Source organism: Coloeus monedula (assembly GCF_965178545.1).
Source record: "Coloeus monedula genome assembly, chromosome: 1".
Taxonomy (NCBI): Eukaryota; Metazoa; Chordata; class Aves; order Passeriformes; family Corvidae; genus Coloeus; species Coloeus monedula.
Genome location: NC_138781.1, coordinates 24,165,971 through 24,186,426, shown reverse-complemented (window position 1 = coordinate 24,186,426; position 20,456 = coordinate 24,165,971). Strand labels below are relative to the sequence as shown.

At 38.8% G+C, this 20,456-nt stretch overlaps 1 protein-coding gene across 1 annotated transcript in view; it reads left to right on the top strand.

Moving 5' to 3' along the window:
- Positions 1–20,456, top strand: part of CALCR (calcitonin receptor) — a gene marked incomplete at both ends in the record, with an annotated part of 154,655 nt that overhangs the window by 92,165 nt on the left and 42,034 nt on the right. The window contains 3 exons of the mRNA XM_082299429.1: positions 6,315–6,468; positions 9,637–9,747; positions 17,481–17,593. Coding sequence (XP_082155555.1) covers positions 6,315–6,468; positions 9,637–9,747; positions 17,481–17,593 — 378 coding nt within the window. The remainder of the gene's footprint in view (positions 1–6,314; positions 6,469–9,636; positions 9,748–17,480; positions 17,594–20,456) is intronic.

Genomic DNA, 20,456 nt, shown 5'->3' with positions numbered 1-20,456 from the left:
AATATAACTGTTCATTATGTCTTAGTTCACTTTATACCTGATGCTCTCTAGTTTTTGGCAATTATTGAGAGCCACAGAATCTGGCTGAGGTTTGTTTCCTCAAGTACGTGAGCCCCTGTATGCTGAAGAAATTAGTTCCTCTCCTTAGTGCACATTTCTCTTCACAAGAAGGATGGAGCATAAGCACAATGTGCCCAGCAGCATCAAACTGCTGAGAATGAGGAATAAGAAAAAGGTTTGGGTCTCTTTCCTGTGTGACCAGTCAATTTTTCAGGACACTGAGAGAAGAGATACGTATTGTCTGCTTTATTTTGTCAAGTAAGAAATGTACCTACAAATGGCCCTGGAAATGAGGATTGAAGAAGCAGTTTTTCCCATATACTCCAATTTTGTGTCCTGAGCCAACCACAACGTGCATAGTAAGGACTAAATAGGTGCTGCAGCTGAAAGCCATACTATTTTCAATTAGGCCCACTAGATCAATGCTGAATTTTAGAATAAATTTATTTTGAGCAAAAAACCAATTACGAGTGTTCACTAAGTCAAAATCCGTCAAATTGTTACCAAGCCTCTGTCATAAAGCTATGCAGAGTCTGGTACTTCTTTCCAACTCCTGAAAGACTCGTGAATAATTCCTGCTCACAAAGCATCGAAAATTAATTATATGGAAACCTAAATGTAATTTTTGGTAACTGCACAAACTGGTGTATTTTGGAATACAGCTGTGGTACAGTCGGTTCAAGCCTCCAGAACCCATTAGCAAAGCACTTGCCACTGTGATGGGGCAGCTGCCCATGGTGCACCTGTTTGAGCCTCACAGCTGGGGGGCAATGTGCACTGGTGGGGTGGTGTGGCCACCAGCTCCTGGGCTCCTGCTGGGCTCCTGCTCCTGCCCGGCTCAGTGGCTCTCACTGTGAATCTCTGAAACACATACCTGTGCAGGTGTTGTGAGAACAAGCCTTTTCCTGCTTAGACAGCATCTCTTCCAACATCTGGTCCAGAGAAGACCTCCCATGGCAGAAGAGCTGCTGAAGACCTGTCACAGACTCCTTTGTCTTGCTTCTTCTGAGCCTTCTTGCTGTCTGGCACCTCAGGGAGCCCAGGGTCCTCCCCAGGCTTGGATGGTGAGATCCCCCAGGGTCTCATCTCCTGACACCATGTCTTTGGAAGCTGTTGTTCTGCATGCACATTTCCCTGTGTAACTATTTATGGGTTGCTTCACACTGTAAATACATGTACTCACAATTGCTGAAGCTGTTCTCAAGCAAGGGAAGCTCTGGAAAGCAAACTGCTGGTATTTTAAGATGGTAAGAACTAGTGTGAGAATTTGAGACTCAAGCAGCTCATGGTTTCCCAAGAAATAGGAATGCTGTATTCTGTTCTATTCACCCAGTTTCAGGGATGATCAGGACATTTTGACTACATCTCTGCTTTTTTAAAAAAACAAGGCTGTTGCTACACAGCTGATTGCAGTAAAGAGGCCTCTCACAAGATGATAATCAGGGCTGAAAAGAAATATCCATGAAGTATTCTGGATTAGCCCACACTTTTCACCAGGGTAACATGCAAGTAAAGCTTCTTCATGTAAGCAAATCTTGTAGGAATGGAAAAGGACTGTAAGATTTGTGACCTGCTTTTCATTACAACAAACTTGTCTTCATCTACTGTACCTGACAATCTCATGCTTGTTTAAATGTCTGCCAAAATCTGCATGGTAGTCATATGGGATCTCACTGAGATAATTACCATCCTGCTCCAACAGCAATAGAGTATGGGAAAATTCTAACATTTAGTGATTAAGTAAAACATGTCATGTTGTAGTATTTCCCCAAAGAAATTGCCTGCTGCCTGCTAGCACACTTGTGATGGATACAAATGATTATGTTTACTGAATACCGTATGCTAATGACCTTCCTAAGGTATCACAGTTGTTTTTTTATCTGTTCCAACACTAGCAGTTGTGAAAAGTAGTTGAAACATAATCAAAGTATGAGAGGGGCTCTGCAACTCATCTAAATTATGCTGAGCTCTTTCTCTAAAATGGGACGTCCTGAAGAACAGGAGGTTAGTGATCCACAAAGTGATGACTGCACACAGCAGTTTTAAAAGAATTATACCAAGTGAATGTTTGAGCTGTTGAAATCAATAACAAAAAGTTAGAGCATCCAGAATTTCTACTAGTCTAAGCTCACCAATAAGTGTTGCTAAATTACTATATTTAGCGGAAGGAGGGAAAAAGAAAATGACAGCTATAATCAAAGACTGCTACAAATGCCTTCTTTTCCCAAATGTCATGTATAGGTACTGTTAGTGTTCTGCAAGCTCCTTGATGGCAGAAGAAAAATATTTAGGGATGCTTGTTCATCATGTCCAATATTTTGTGGGAAAAAAGTGAAATAATTTTATGCTTACTTTATCTGGATTCTCTCTTGCAGAAATGGGCACAGTCTTTCACAGGTTAACAGCGGTTTCTCTTACAGAAACCAGGGCACTGTTTGTTCATTCCTGTATAGTTTAATAATAAAGCCAAATTGCTTTCTCAGAATCCTTTATTCATTCTAGGTATAAGGTGAACTTCAGCATTCCCAGCAGCCTGGTATTTCTCTTTGTAATGATAATTCACTTTCTTATATCAGTCATTTGTCACGTGGTGGCTTGGTGGTCGTATGTATGACGTCATTTACTTGGACTTTTAGGAGTGACATCATATGTACGGCTGCTAAACTGCTGCATGGGACATCACTTAAACTGTTTTCTTCTGAAGAATTCAGTGCATTTTCAGGCAATGATCACATCAATTATTGTGAATTTTTAATTTCTCCCTAATAAAGAGTGTTTATAAATGAATGAGGCATTCTGTTATTGTATAAACATCATTTATATTTACATCTGAAGTATCTTATGAATGGATGGGAAGGCTTTTTAATGTGTAGTAATGGACTCTGAACATTTAAAATTTCTTCCATATTTTGTAGGTTCAATATATGTAGGTAGTTATGTTACCAGGTGAAGATTAATTGACCTTGGTTTTTTTGTGGTACAAATGTGTGGTTTAAGTCTTAATTCCTAAAATACATTGATATAACAATTAAAATGTAGTAGCAGATATGAGTCCTAATCATTAACTCCATGAGAGCATATACAAACACTGATACACAGAGATTCATGGAACATTCCCAGCCTCTCCTATTAACATGACACACTAAGCTTTCCCTCCCATGTAACCATACCCAAGCTCCTGCTATTTCTGGTGAGAGAATAATGATCCAGACCTATCTTCCTGCCCCATTTGCCTTTGTCTGACCCCTACAGTAAGGAGTGAGGAAGACTAAAACAAATAATTACATCTGACATCACAAACTGCATCAAGATTCTTGTCTGACTGAACTGCAGGTGTATAAAGGCTAGATCACCACCCCACTGGGCTGACTTTGGGATGTCAGGCTTTAAATTCCGGGTGATGGACATGGGATTCTCTTGCACATGGTAAAAAACCCAGTGTTTCAAACATGGATATGACTTCTCCACCTCCAGCAAGCCAAAGAATTAATATTTCATTAATCTGCTGAAGTGGTAATCTGATTTTAAGGCAGAAGAAAATTGTGTTCAAGCTCCCAAGGCCAGCTTTTCAAATCTAGGCAAACAGAAATGAGTAATAGCAATCAAAGGAAAGAGTACATTTAAAAGGCATATCACAGATGAACAATACCAGTGACATACTTATGTATAACCCCTTAATGTGATTTCACACACAAATTATTCAATAACATAAAAAGTGCCTGGAAAGAGTTTTGGGCAATTAACTTTGAAAATCTGAGTCTCTGTGTTCAGTAGAAAGAAAAAGAAAAAAGAAAGGGAAAAAAATTTTAAAAATAAAAGAAGAATAAAAGAAAAAGATAATTTAAAAGACAACTGTAAATCTAATAGTATTACTCCAATTTTTATCCAAACTTGCTTTTTTCATTTTACTGGAAGCCATTAAGTGATTTCCACTGATGAGCTTTAGTGACACAACTCATCCATATTTTTAATCTGTCTGAGTGAATTCCTGGCCTAAATGTGGGCAGCAGAAACTTTGCTGGCAATTTCAGCTGTGCCATGAGTGCTTTGTACAGGGGCAGTAGAATAGGCCTCCTGGTCACATGGTTGAGCAGTCAGACATAATTTTGTACACAATCCAGGACACTTAGTGTATCCACCACCACGCACACACTGCAAGTAATGAAACTATCTATAAGAGTAGGATGACTTTAGTGTCTGAATTGTATTTCACACCTCAAAACCATCATCCCACACATGGATGTGTTCCCAAACTGGCCCAGAATTGCAGAAGAAAGGTGTTGCCACAGAAGTCCTCCTAGCTTCCTGTGATGAAACTGTTATTTCTCTCTTGAATACAAACAGCTTGGAACTGAGGTATTATTCAGGATAAGAATGGGAAAAATTAGCATGGAGTATCTATTAATTACTTCAGAGAAGCACCAGAGCCTGTGACATGGATATGGACATGAAGGGCTAAGGCAAAGCTGAGGGTATCTGAAGAACCTCATCTGCACTTTCCTGTGCTGGATTTAGGATTTTGCTTGGCTGGTTTTTAAATGATTCTTGGGGCCTCCAGCTGCTCCCCTTAGTCTTTTTAAAAGTTAGGGATCTGTGATGTTTGGCTTTGCTTCTGTATTTCCTGTATTTCCTAACTTTCTAGATAGTTAATTTTTCACATGGATGGCCAGAAGAAATGTTCCAAATGGCTTCATTGTCCAAGTATATCTTTGGCGGGGGGGAGGGGAGGGGTAGATGTATACATACACATAAAATTTATATAAAATTATCTCTTCCAGAAAATATTTTCCTTCTTATTCCTCCTATTTTATTTCAAGCACCTACTTAAGTACAGCAAGATTGACTGCCTCCATGTCCTCCAGCTAGCAGGTGTATGCAGTTGAAAATGTCTGTGTCAAAAGAGATTAAATTAGATTCGATTAGAAAAATATAATTTATTAGATATAAGAGTATAAAAACATTAAACTGACATGGCTTGGCATAGAAGTATCAGGATAAAAGTAACAGCTTTCTTTTTCAATGAGGTCATACATACTGTGGTTTTGCTGTGTATTTTACCAAGGTGTTTTAGCGTGCAAATGGGGAAAAAAGTAACATTGATGCAATACAATAGCCTGGGATGTGCAGTAAAAAAGGGGGAGCAAAACGTAAGAAGTAAGCCGATACTTGAACTTTCAAACCTATCATGCTTTCAGTTCAAACAACTATAAATGCATGCTTAAAGATCTCTGTATTAGCATTTGCTGTTAAAAAGGTCAAGTTTGTGTCTTTATGAGAGTCCTGGATTTTGAAGCGGCCTGCAAATGAGTCTGAATGTGCTTGTGATGGCTTTGGTACCATTTAGTATAAGGGAAAACAGAGGGTCATGCTAAGAAAGTGCTACAAAAATGTTGCTTTTGTGTGCGGAAGCAGAGGAACTAATAATTTACTATCACCTTCAAGCAGAGTCCTGATACAGGACTGAGGCAAAACAGAGCAAACTAAAGCCCCACTAATCTCTGGTCACACACCTCCACTGTACAAGGGAGGGAGGGAAGGAGGGAGGGAGGGATGGATGGATGGATGGATGGATGGATGGATGGATGGATGGATGGATGGATGGCAAAAGAACATAGCTGACCTCTCTAGCTGAGATCTTTGCCTTCCAGAGGCAATGATCCTTTCCTTTAACCTGCAGGCAGTTCAAAATGGGATAATTCTGAAGATGCCACTAGATCAAAGAGGACCTTGCTCTTTAGACTATCAAATTTAGAGAGTCTGCTTCGGTACTTAGCTAGAATCTAAGGTCAGGTATCGAGGTTTAAACTCTCCCCTGTGTTTCTATGACCTTAACAGTTACTGAAGCTCAAGACGTGACATAAAACAAGAAATAATCAGTTCAAAGCAAAGGCTGTGTCACTGAGGTATTTTGTCTGCACAGTCTAGCGAGAAATCAGCACAAGTATGCAGAAATACATGGGTTTAACTTTGGGAAGATAGACAATTTTCTTGCAGACACTAAATGAAATGAAAAGATTTTGAAAACCTTATCAAGTATTTAATAATCCTCTCTTTGCCAAGAAAAATGGCTTGGTTAAAATCTTCTGTTTTAATGAGGTAAACTAATAAAATTCAGCACTTATTTTGTAAATAGTACAAGTTTGAAGAATTCATTCTTTGAAGAATGAATAATAGAAATTTCTGGTCCTCACTTTTTTTTAATTTAATCCTCTTTGTTTATTCAATTGTACTAACAACTTTTCCTTTCCGTACAGAGAATTGTTCCAAGTCTTTCTTCTACTGTAAATTATACTGATCCTACATTAGAGCCTGTAGTAACTGAAAATTCAGTCATACGACAGAAGATAATAGATTCGCAGTTCAAATGTTATGAGAGGATGAACAGAGCTCCTCCATACAAGAAAAAAGGTAAAAAGGGTTTTTAAAATATCTGTATTTTGCCATGTGTGGTTATATAACTATAAAGAAATTCTTCTCTATACTAACCCATAGTCTTCCTCAGGGTGCAGTTTCCTTTCCACAAACAGTAATTAAATTCACACTTACTTAGCATCCTCCTAAGTGCAGAGAAAGAAAAAAGGCTGGGAGGAGCCAAGGAAATGAACCTACATTCTGTCACCTACATTTCTGGCACAGTGCTTTCCTGCTTGAATCGCTCTTGTTCTTGCTTCGGGAATAGCATTTTCCTAAACCTCTCAGCAAGGTCACACCTGATTGTGAATCTTAAATACAAATGTTGTTCTGTTTGCTCCACTCACTGTTTCAATTTTTTTTGTCATTTCTGTATTGACTGCTGGCTGTCATGCTCTGTACCAGCACAAGTTCCATGTATTCTATATCCAGCAGCAACAATAGGAAAAAGAAGTTTATAAAACACTGAGTGCTCATCTTTACTGAATATGAGGCATATGTGAAAATTAATAAAAAGGGAAGACAAGTAATAGCAGTGCTGCAATTGCATAATATAAAACAGCATTTCTGTTTGGGACTGAGTGTTCTGGCCATTTTTTCTCACAGAAGATATGAAAGAAGATATGAGGAGCTAGAGAAAAAAATGTCACAGTGTGACACATAGTGTGAGACTTCTGCAAGTAAACAACAGATATTGAGGACACAGTTAAAAGGGAAAATATATTTTTAAAAATTAACGAAAACACCCAACCTAATAGAGGTGTTGATAATGTGGGAATTTTTGTAATACAAGAATGAAGACATTTCTACAGCTCTTTATCTTAAAAGTTTTACTGGGCTCTGTAAAACTCAAAGATGGGTTAGATGTTGTCTTGATGCAGAAATATTTGGGAATGAATATAGAGATTTCCACTGCTTAAAATAGGTTTTAATTCAGGACAGTGTTGGGGAATACCCACAAGCAGTTAAACACAGCTATGGGATAGAAAGAGTGATGTTTCAGGCATGAAAAAGCCTTTTAGTTGCTGGACTTGTGGGGGAAATAACTTATATTTCTTGTTAGATTACTCTTTTAGTCTCCAGCTCTGTAAACACCTAGTTTTTGCATCCATTGTTAGTAACCACTGGATTCACCTTTCTTTTGCACTTTGCTGGTGTGATAAGTTGCAAAGGGCGGGTTTTCCAGCATCAGCTGGGAATTCATATGTATCAAGACATGAATTCCTAGTAGTGTTCTCATGGGCGGCATTATGGCAGGAGGAAAGCAGGGCAGTCTCTGCATTCCTTCAGCTGGCAGCTAGGTTTAAGTGATGCCATTGGGGGCTGTTGTTTTCATAGCAACATGCACTTAATTCCTTTCTAACTCAGAATGGAGATAATGGGTGAGTAAGGAACGATGCCAGCACCACTGAAGTAGTATTCTGAACTGAAGACATAGTAAAATGAGGATCTCAAGCACATGGAAACACATCATCACCCCTCCAGAACAGCACAGTGTGTGTGTATATATATATGTGTGTGTATATGTATGCATAGATAGATACAGATAAATGTGTGTATATATATATACATCGTGTTAGTTACCTTGAAAGCCCACGATGTAGAGATTGACCTATGTGATTATTTTTCTGTATCAGGCCAGGCAAAGAATTTAAAGTTTTAGAACTACAAATTCCCTCCAGTTCCATTTGGCACTACTTTTCAAATACAAGCTCAAGTTATAATCATTCTCTACTCTTCTTTTTCTTTGATATTACGAAAATATTCCTAAAAGTCTTTCAGATACATTTCAAAGATATAGAAGAACATGACAATGCCTGAAGGAAAGATAACAAACTGCTGATACGATGATTGGTTAATTAAATAAACAAGTAACATTAGCACATTTAACTTGATAACTGAAAAATATATGTGCATAAAATCTTAGCTAATGAAGAAAAAGTGTACATAAAAATTTCCTTTTTGAACAACAATTACTCTGGAAAAAATTAATTTTGAAATTTTTATGCTTTCCTTTATTAATCAACAACTGCTTTACTTACAAACAGTTATTGGTGCAAAATGGAGCAATTCAGTTGTCTTTTTACAACTTTCTTGCTTCAGTAAGAAAGTTTAGCTGTGGATAGTTTCAAAAGCTCTAGAAGCAATTAGTTAGCCATATGTTAACAACTTTCGGTGGTTATTAGGTGCCTTCTATATGATTCTTTCAAAAACAGCCTCCATTTTGATACTTCCTCAGGCCCAGAGCAAACAAAAAGCTAAGACGTATCTTTTCATTCTATTTCACTTTAACCTGATGGTCTTGATGATAAATACTTTGTCCCCAACACAAACTGGTTTTGAATGGAAAATAACTAGGAAGTGTAGTGGGGTTTTAATGTGTTTCTTGTATAAATCCACAATGAGTCATGTTACAGCACAATTTTCGAGGACCATAGCACGTACAGTCCCTGTAATGGGAATCAGCAATGAGCTGTATTCTGCCTCCCGGCATTGCTGCTGTTTGGGGGCTGGAAACATCCCACAGACTCAACAGCACCATGCCCAGAAGGGGCATGAAGAGATCACAGCATGTCTACCTAGACAACATCAGCAGGCAGAATCTGCATGTTACAGATCAGTCTTGCACCTGCTTCACTGGATTTTGTAGTTGCATCACCGATCTCTGGTGTTGAACAAGGCAACAGCCTGACAGGGACCTGTCTCTGCACATGCTGCTTTTAGCTGGGATGTCTCTACAAATGCTTCCTACCTTTACATTTCAAAAACCTGGTTTTCAGAGTTACTGAGCAGCAAAAGATGAAATGAAAAGTGGGTGTCTCATAAGTCTATGGGTACCACTAGTGTGCATGCTTAGAGCTGACAACAGAAAGAGGACCAAGGAGAGAAATTTGAAGGATTGGATCCTACATTCAAAGTTCAATTCAACAGGCTTTAAAACATGACTTTCTGGTAAAATGGACACCACCACTAACATCAGGTCAGCAACCACAAGTACCTTGTAGCAACTGAATGCCACTCTAAGTGTAACAATAACAAAGGCCTGTATTACAAAAAGAAAACTTGATTGTCTGCAGGCAGCAATATTCCTCAAGAGGCTAGAACAGTGTGGTTCAGGAGAGACTTTATGTTGAATTAACTCCTGCAATTGTCTTAAATGTCCAGGTCTGTTCTGCAACCGAACATGGGATGGCTGGTTGTGCTGGGATGACACACCTGCTGGAAGGCTCACTGCTCAGAATTGTCCGGATTATTTTCCAGACTTCGATCCAACTGGTACAGTATTTCTTTTTACCATTTTATCTTTCAAAGGATGTCTTCAGGACATTTGTGCCATTGAGTGGATGCGTTCAATCCAGTGGCATTTTTGCAGCACTGTGAAACCTCAGAAAGTTTGGCTGAAATTAAAACACATCAAGCTTCTGGGTTCCCTAATTTACATATTTTCATTTGAAAAATATTTTATATGTATTTATATTTATGTAAATATAACCCATGGATTTATGGAACCTAGTTTATGAAAATGTCAACTTCTGAATTATAACATCAAAGTATTCTTAACACCTCATTCTAAGTTTTTATAATGAAGAGCAAATGCTTATGTGCTTGCAATAGGTATCAGTATGCTCTTTATTCAGTTTTTATTGGAAAATATCATTTTATGGAAGAAGATGAGCAGAAATGTCTCTGAGTTTCAGTTGTTAGCTGAATTCTCCATACAAATACTAGAATCAGACTGAGAGAAGTAATTGAAGAACATTGAAAAGGAAAAATGAAAAATCAATGAAGTATTTCTAAATATATATGAGGAAATATTAGACACAAGTTTAACTCTGCAAAGAGTACCATTTGAAGAGAGACACAGTCACGTGCTCCATGCTCAGGACATGTTGCTTATAGGCGGTGCTTGATGCCACACTGTGCTAAATTCCACATAGTCACAATGCACCAATTACAGTTAAAATCAATTAAATTAAACATTTGGGAGGGTGGGTACATAAATCTAAACATTTTCAACAAGCTTAAACCAAGCTGTATGTGCCAAACTGGAAATGAAGGAAGCAGACTATTACATAGCTGTGAGTTAATTACCCAGCATCATTAGATAAAATTGATGATTTTCTTGAGCTTTTTGCTTATTTAGAAACTGAGGGGTTTCCAGGTTGGATCAAACCCAGTATGCATTTTGCTGAATCCTGTTTACAGTAGCAGCCAGATTGATTGTTATTTCTGCTCTTCATAAATCAAGCTGTCCATAGTTACAGAATTCACGCAGCAAGTGGGAAATCTCCAATGTCAGAGTGTGAGGGGATTCAAACCTCCATTCAATCTTTGGTGAAGAAACATCCCTCTTTCCAGTGGAAGAAGGCATTGGACAGGATGGATTGAAGGAAATCTGTTTGCTCAGCAGTTCTCTGCTTGGAAAGTGAGCTCATGGGGCAAGGTCACTATCCACTTCCTGTGGAAACACCCTGAGACCAACCCCACAAATCTTTGTAGCTTACATTCCTGAGACAGACAATGGGAACCAGATCGCACGGTCCTGTCTTTTGTGCCCTTTTTTTGCTTTCTGACATGCAAGACTTGACCTCTTTTCTGTACAGTGCCATAGTTTTCAAGGAGGAGTCTTGCAGCTGCATCATGCTCATGGCTCATCATTGGCGCATCTGGGGACAACAGACTGAAAAGCTGAGGCCCTCAGCTGCAGGACTGCCTTTCACTCAGATCTCCCTCTCTGTGGACAAATGCTTCAACCATTAGACTATTTGCACAAAAGATTCCAAAAGAGCATTTTAGAAGAATTGGGAGAACTTGGTTCAGTTCCCGGACAGAAGTGCCCACCTTCAGGAGAGAGCTTGAGGCTCTGGATCCTGAGGTTACACAAGCCTTTTCCTGTATGCATGTTAATAGTGCTTCTAGGATGGGGTCTGTACCTTCTGCTTCAGACCCCATTTTATTCATGATATCCTTCCCATAGAGCAACAGCTCACTTCATGAACAGGAAGATTTACTACAAGTCTTTTGCTTTCCCTGCTTCCCTGGTTTTCATAGAAGAAAAAAAATTGTGGCACTAACAATCATAGTTTGTGCATTCTCCATGTAATGCTCAGCTTGTACCTGCAAAGGTGGGTGTTGGGCAGCCTTGTGATCACGGAAGTTTCCCAATGACTAAAGGTCCTCATCCTTCATAGAGGGGATGATTTCAGAGCCACTCTCCTGCTCACTCCCAAGCCACCTATTCTCCACTTTTCCATTTGTCTGTTTACCTCCAGTGACTCGTTCTGAACTAATTGCTCTGCTACAACAGCGCTCTTCAAAGTAACACTTGAAGTCATCCATGGAGAAGCATCTCACTCCACTTACTAATGCTTATTAATGCCAAGGCCTCTGATTGCAAATCACTCCTTAATGTACAAATACTTGTCACAGAATCTGGCCCACAGTGTGTGCATACTGCAGTTACTCTTTCTGCCAAGTTTTAAAAGTTGAAATTTGGCAATATTTTAGTATTCCTGTTCTCTGTACACAGCCGTAGGAAGAAAAGCCTACTCAAGTAATTAATTTCCTACTGTTATCTCTGCTGTCCTCTTTAAGAACAATACCTGTGGTCTTCTGGACCCAATATTTTCCTCTGCCACATTTCTGTTCTCCTCATCAGCACCTCTATCAGCCTCTTTCCCTGCATCCTGGTCAGTCAGCCCTGTTTCCCAGTTTCAGCAGCACCTCAGCATCTCCTGGTTGAGGCAGAGCTGCTTTCCTAGAATAGCTGTTGAGTAACCCAGCATGTGTTACAGATGTGGCATCAAACCAGTGGGTAGTCAGCCTTTGCTTTACAGGTGGCTGGTTGTCACATGGAGACTTAATAAAGTAGGAGGGAGACAAGAAATAAGGGGGGTGTCTACAAGTCTGTCAACTGCTAATGAAAATGGCTGCCACTTACAGGTGGCCAAAAGCACAGACTGAACTGTCCTGAGAAGTCTGTCAGGTTTTGTGTCTCAAGCCATTTTTTCCTTTGGTAACTTCTTCGTGTTAAACAAAATACAGTTGGATTTTCTGCTGAGAAACAAAAAAATTCATCCTAAAGTACAGTAATTTCCCATGATGAAAAATGTAGTGACTGTCAGATTTCCTTCCCATTGAGTCTGTGATATCCAAGCACCTCAGTAGGCATGCAAGTAACCCCATGGAATTCTGAAACAAGTATTTCATGCTGTGTTGCTTTGGGCTGCACCAAGATCTGCAGAACCACTGTGTATCAGCTGATTGATAGCTATGTCACTTCATTAGGAGACCATGTATAGCTTTGAGACCTGTAATAAAATAATGTCCTTCCTCTCTATTTTTGTTCTTTGATACTTACATCCTTCATAATTGGAAAAGTGAAACATTATTGTCAGCATAGTATCAAGTCCTTCTCCCACCTGTATCTGTGGGTGCCAAATACCAGCTCTCTATCTGACCCCCAACAACATTCAGCATTGATGCCAAGAAGAAATTGATAGAGTATGTTAGAAAGTAAACAAGGTGAAATCGTATTCTGAAGAAAAGAACACAGAAACAAAGTGAAGAAGAACATACTCAGTGCTGTTCATTTTCTGTCTGACAACTTCACAGTTAGCTACCCAGTGTAGTCCCACTTATTTCACTGATCTTAGATCAGTTCTTACTAGATAGGAATCTGTGTTCTGAAAGAAACAATCTCCTCCTTGCAGTGCACATCATGCGCAATGTGATAATGCATAAAAACAAATCAATTTGTCTGGAAAACATAACAAGACCTACTGCTTTAATGCCAGTGACAGCAGGAAACTCGTTGTCTCATCCACTTCTGGCTGTGAAGCTCTGAGCAGGGCTATTTTATATGCTCCTATTCAGGCAAGACTCAATTCTCTTGAATTGTATTTTATATTCATATTTTAGACAGGTTAATCTTTAGTATAATCCTCTACAATGGTTCCAGGTCACACCAAGATTGGTAGGAGTTTAGCTTTTGAGGAATGCCATATGCACTTCCTGCTGGCAATATTCTTACAAATGAAAGAAAAGAAAAAGCATTGTGGATATAATGGCCTTCTATTAAGGCAGGTGTGTAGAGGGCAACAGGATGAACGGAGCCCTGCCCTGTGCCACCCATGGGCTGTTTGGTTTGTGGCAGGGGAGTGTTACACTGCCCACCTCATTGTCTCTGTACAGTGCATTTAGCCAGGATTAGTTTGGTGCAGTCACATAGCAAGGGAGCCAGATGTGCAAGTATTTTTGTGGCAGACACACCTTTTCATCTCACTTTCACTCTCTTTGCTTTTTGGCAGACAGCAGCATTTAAGAGCAGTATCCACCCCACTTTGTGAGCCAAAGCCACATTTAGCAAATCTCCTCTCAGTTCTCTCCTTTGCTGGGTTTCTGTCTTTAGTTCCCTTTTGTAAACTATTACTCAAAACTTTTCATGTAGTTCCAGAAAGATATTTTCTAGAAGTGCAATTTGGAAACAAATCCATATGCATCCATAAGCAACTAGATGATGATTAATCAGATGATAATTAATGTGTTGTTACCTCTCACAATTGAAGAACATGCATGTACAGCCTTGCCTTCCTGCTCTGACACTGGGAGAACCCTTCTCTTGCTGCCACAAAATGCAGATTGTGGCTGAATTTAACTAAAATAGGCAGTTCTGGATTTCTGTTGGTCCTATTTTCTTGTCTTGAAGTGATATAATTTAGACAATTATAAATAAGACAAATCCAAACACTTTGTACAGCTGCTTCTTTTCTCCTTACCCCTCTGTGTACTTCTGTCCAGCTCCTTAGCAAGTTTGACAGCCGTATTTTAAAAATCAATTCCTATCCCCATAGTGCCCAATATGACTCTTATACAGATTCTAGTTCTGCCGACTAAGACGCTCTGAAGACAGTGATAATCCTTCATTTACTAGGACACTGGAATTGAAGTTTTCTAGGGTCTCCACTGCATTATATGAGATTATTTTTTTCATTTTTGAAAAAGTTTCTTCCAGAATATTTTACGGAGGATGTAAGTAAATCAGATGTGTTATATCAACTATTCCTTCATCAGCAAAACTAAGCACTGCACAGGTCTATCTAAACAATGGCAAAGAATCCAACATCTAGTATGTGCTGAGCATGACTGCAACAGGGGATAGCTTCTTTCTTCTTTCATCTTATAACTCAGCAATAAAAAAAACTTTGCTTATTTTGATTGCTGTGTTTTGATTCCTATGTTGACTCCTTTAACATGTGCTAGCTGTAGAGCTGGTCTAATTGTGAAAAGCCTGATTGAAAGAGCTATCATGTTGTTCCAGAGATATTAAGACATTTGTTACATGTAAATGACTGAGGGTTTTTTTATGAAAATATGATTTATAAAAGCATTATTAGTGCAACAAAAAATATATACGCAAATAATTGCTACTGGTTAATCTTTCAAGATACTTCACTAATGCCATGAAACCTCCCTTGTGGATGAGATTCCTCTCACCCATTTTCCCCAGACAGCTCTTGAAGATGTCTGTCTCTCTCAGTTAACTGCAGAAATCCTGCCCAACTGCCTGTGAATTATGTAACTTTAAGGTTGCTACCGTCAGGCGAGATCAGTCCAATGTGATGTCACTGATCTTCCACTTTGAATAATGTGATGCTCAAGTGGTGCTCTATCCAAGCCGATAGGGTACAGACAGAGCCTAAAAAATTAGTATTTACACAATATTTTAATAATCAAAAAGCCCACGCTTCCATTTTGCCTTGCTAGTGTAGTCCTACCCAGCCTTGCAGGTGTGTATTTTTTCAGACTTCACCATAATCTTCTGGTTAGCACAAGAACCAACACATGCCCAGGTTCATAATTCCCTACCCACTACTGGGCCACTCTAGAATAACTTGCAGTAGAACAGTGGTTGGATTGCAGCTTTGTTTTTGTATAAAAGAATAAATTTAGAAGAGATGTTTGACTTGTTTGAGTCTCTGGGATGGACAGTAAAGAGTGCTTATTCCCCAGTTGTGTATTCTCACATCACAGCAAGGAATCCACGGGGCATGGGCACTTTCAGAGTAGGATCAGCCGTGTTTGTCTGGCTTCAAGGAAAAGTATGAGGCGAAAGGTTTGTCTCTAACTTAGAGAGGCCACATTATACTCTGGCAGAGCGCCTACCTAGGCACTGAAGTACAGAGATGATGGATGACCTTGCCATAAGCACTCTGTAGCAGATTAACCAAAGCTGTGCACTTTGCAGAGTGCATGGGATAGTGCAATGTTTGCACACTGTGTTCCATGGTAGCATGACCATTAATCTTTCCTCTATGACTGAAAACTTTTTCCAGCATTTGATAGCATCTGGCGATGAGTAAAAGGGAACTCTGCTACACGGGCAGTCTGAGATTATCTCCAAGCTGCAGCAATGGAAGGCTCAAATAACATGTACTGTTCCTCTTGGTATCGTTGATGCACGTATTGATTTTTAACAAGTCCCCCAAAACAATGATTTGAAATCCACAATCATTTCAAAACTATGCTGTGTTCTGGAGGATTTTTTGGTTTTTGCTGCAATGGCACTATATGAATTGTACTTCTAGTCAGAGTAAGATAACTCAGTCTGTACAAACCTTACCTTACCCATATGATCAGTTCCTTTCTTTGGGTTGTATAGAGGGAATATGAATCTTAAAAATTAATAGAGCCATTAATCATCAGATGAGGAAAAGTAACTGGGATTGTTAACCACAAAAAATGAAAATGTGTATGTTCAAATGAGTGTGGGCTCTGTAAAAGTGTATTGACTGGAAATGCTGATAATCTAAGTATAAAGCCAAACAAATTATAGAGCGAGAAAAGGAAATTCAAGGTAGACTTTTTAGACTATTTTAAAAGTCAGACTTGAAAAACCTTTTTTTTGCATGTGTCTGTGTCACCATCTAAGAAAACATAAAATAATTAAAGTTTACGATCTTATCCTGTCTTTGTTACTTGGGCAAACATTCCTGTGGCTCCCATGTGGCTAATGCTTGAGGAAAGGCCAAAGGAACTGGTCCAAAACCTGACAGGCAATTAGGAGTGACCGTCTGTGCCTCAGCATCCAAGGTGTCCCCAGCAGGAGTGTGAGTGTGATGGGGGGACACGCACACATCTGCAGATCCAGGCATCCCTCAGAGCTGTGAGCTGCTGAAGGCCCACCATCCCCCCACCACGATAAAAGGACGTGCAGAGGAGCACGAGCCTGGAGCATGATCCATATGGCAGGGATTTCGGGAAGTATGCCAGAGCCACCTGGACTAAGAAACTAGTACCAGAGACACCTGTGTAGAGGCCAAAGACACATCACATTATTTAAACAGAGAACTCTGCAGCAACCTTAAATTAAACTGGACAAGTGGTACCAGTGCCAAAATGTTTGTGAGGCTGCTTGTCTCTGTGCCTGCATGCTGTGCAGACCCTGAGGAGAACAAGAAATGCTCCTGCTCTCCATGTCAGGATTCCACCAGCATGGAGGTTGGGCAAGATTCTTCCACTCCTCTGCACAAAGAGAGCACTGGCTTGGGGCTGTTGACATCTCCAGCACCCAGGCTCTGGTTTATATACTACTGACTGCCCTTTATGCAGGATTTTTAACTCACTTAACCCTGACACCTGAAACCCCTCACACTTCCTTCAGGTCTGGCATCAGCACCTAAGGTTATTTTCTCTTCCATAAGTTGCTGTCAGCAGCCTCTTTAAATGGATTATTATCAGCTAAATATTGCATCTGAATGGAGGTTGAGATGTATACTCTAGTGGGTTCAGGGCAAAAGGAGACATCTAAACAACTTTACCACCAGATAAGTCTCAGAAAAAAACTAAAACAACAAACCAGCGAGATGCATATGAATTACACTGGTTGAAAAGCATTTGGATTTTATTACACAGACATTTTGTTCCCAAATAAAGAAATTCTTTTCAATGGGCTTTTTAATGCATAATATGTTTATGTTAAAATAACTATTATTGCAATTTATCATCAGAGAGGGCTTCAAAATATTGTGATGAAACTGGAAATTGGTTCCGCCACCCTGAGAGCAACCGGACTTGGTCCAACTACACCCTGTGCAACTCTTTCACCTCTGAAAAATTGAAGGTATGCTGAAGTTAAAGAGGCAGAGGTTGTTTGGCAATGGTTTTGGGCTGGACTAGCAATAAGACTTCAGAGAGACCAGAACAGCCCTATCTTTCAGCTTTATTTGCTGCACAAGTTAAAAACAACATTGTTCTTGTGACTTTAGCTTATCCAAATTTTTTAGTGAGTGCTCAAACCTAAGTGTAAGTTTGCTGTGGGGTGGATGGTTTAGTGGTAATTCATGTGACAAGTTTTGCAGTATTTTTGAAATGCATTTTTAATTCCTATGATTTTTCCTGATTGACCAACAGTTATAAAATAATCTTTTAGAGTCTCAATTTTGCTTCCTGTAACAATAATATTCCAAGATGTTGATGTCTTCTCTGCAGGGCTATGTAAGTTAAATTATTTTTATTACATTTGCAAATGTTAGTCAAAATTATTTTTCTTAAGCAAAGAGTATCACCCTGTATTCACACTCTTTGAAAATAAATATTTATGAAGGTACCATCAATCCAGAAAATCTTACAAACATGAACAAATTTAACTTTGAGTTTTACTGAAGTAATTGAGACTATTTACAATAATGAATTAGGCATTTACATCAGTATTGTCATAATCAAGTTGCTAAACTGAAAAAGAACTAAATATAAAAGCACCAAAAGAAGCAAAGAGAGAGAAATCTGAGAAAAGCTTAAAAAAATTAAGTTAGGGAAGCTCATAAAAATACTATATTTCTCAAATGCAGGTGGAGCTCCAGGAAAATCTGATTACAGATTTGTGACAGAATAATTTGTGACTATTTGGAATAGTGGAAGGAAAAGTTTCAAGAAGTTATTTGATTTAGGGTTTGTGTTGGAGGACCTTTTTTTATGTAGCTGAAAAGCAGTATGTAGTTATATTCAGTAGTAACTCAGCCCAAAGGGCCTTGGAAAAGTCCACTGGACTAGGCAGGAGGTGAATTCTAAAGGTTTTTGCAGCATGATGAACCATCATGGTAAAATGGGGCTCACCTATGTGACATGACAAGAATAATAGTAACAATATGAGCTTACAGAGGAATTACGTGGAAGCACCATAAAAATATAATTTTTCCAGATGTTGGCACATGTAAGGAGGCAAAAAATCTAGTTCTGTTACCTATTATCCATGCCTTCCAGAAGAAGAATTTTGAACATCATTCATGCAGAGAACAGAACACAAAGGAAAATCATATGCACATCATGATTTTTCTGAAATGAAAAATTATGGAAAATGCAGAAAGAATCTATCTTTACAGAAATGCCAAGTTGGATTATGACCTTTAAACCAATTCTTCAGTAAACAGAAATGTGCTTCATTTGTAGACTATTTCTACTTACCTACACATAATATAATTAACTGAGTCGAAGGAATTCTCTTTCCTCAAGTGAAGAATTCTAGAGAAACAAGGAAGAACATTTAAGTTCTCTAAATCCAGGACAAAAAGTCTGAATAAACAAAAAATTTAATGAGTCACCATGTTATATAAGTCCTATATGTCAGAAGGACATGACAGGTGGCCAGTTCAAGGAATGCAGAAATTAGTAAAAGTGTTCATTATTTGTTTGAAATTAACTGAAAATACCAATATGCTATACTTTTGAGACAGATCACTTAAAAAAAAAATTTTAGCCAGTTCTTAAGAATGTACTGATAGACCATATGCTTTGTTAGCTGACATTTCTGTCCATTTTGATCTGTCATCATTGTTATATTTCAAAGGCTTTTTAAACATTTGGCATAATAAGTTTGCAGGATGCAATCAAAAAAGCAGTGGCTGAGTCCCAAATACACAGTTAATTTGGCAGTTGAAAACTGAAAGTTAGATAGATTGAATAACCAAGAATCCTCCAGGGTGCACATAAATTTGCATGTAGCTATCTCAAGGCCTTTCCTACTTTTAGCTGTTTCAGGCTATAGGTTGTGTAATACATAGGCAGAAAAAATATTTTTGAACAAGTCATCTGCAAATTAAATTCAGGCTTTAAGAAAATATCCATTTAATGTCATGAAAAAACACAGCAACCATGTAGTACGAAGTGGAAGAAATATCACGTACACAGGTACACCTCTCCCACTACTCTGTATTGGAGAAAGTCGTCTCATCTTCTCCACACTCAGGTCTGTCCTGCCTGGGGTTGCTGGTGCTCTCAGAACAAGTTATCAAGCATTTGTGCTCATTAGCAATGCAGTGGTTAGTCTTCATGAAGGAAAACTAGAAGACCTAGGGTATTTTCAATTAATATGCATAGTTTTCCATAACTTGGTGAATGGTATTTATACTCAGATCACATCTCTTCTACATGGTCTGATCAGTGTAAATGTGACTTTGGTTTAAATCTGGATCAGGCCACCACCACCTAGGTTAATGAATGCAGAAGTTTATTTGAAAGCTGTAAAATGTCTTGAGACCAAATTATATAAGATGTGCAACTTTACTAAGGGGAATGACTTTGCTTTCTGAATTGTGTTTGTATTTGTTCTCGAGTGAAAGTTTAGAATTACTTGGTAACACCGAAAAGATGTGGGTGTCAAAACTTCAGGCTACGAAAAGGAATTCATCTAATCACTGAGAAATGGAAAATTGCTCATGCATAGCCAAAAAAAAAAAAAAAAAAAAAAAAAAAGGATGAAGTAGAGCTGAGAAGAAAATAAACCCAGCAGAGAAACTAAGACTTCCAGTCTTTTTTGCAGCACAGGCTGCTACTATGTCCTTGCTGTAAGAAAAGAGGCAGTGGTGAAGCCTGGCATGACATTTAGCCTCCTGCACTCCTCTGACAGATGGCTGATGCTTAAGAGCTTGGCTGACACCAAAGTGTGACATTTAAATACCTCAACATTCTGAAGTTCAGGTGCTGCCCTG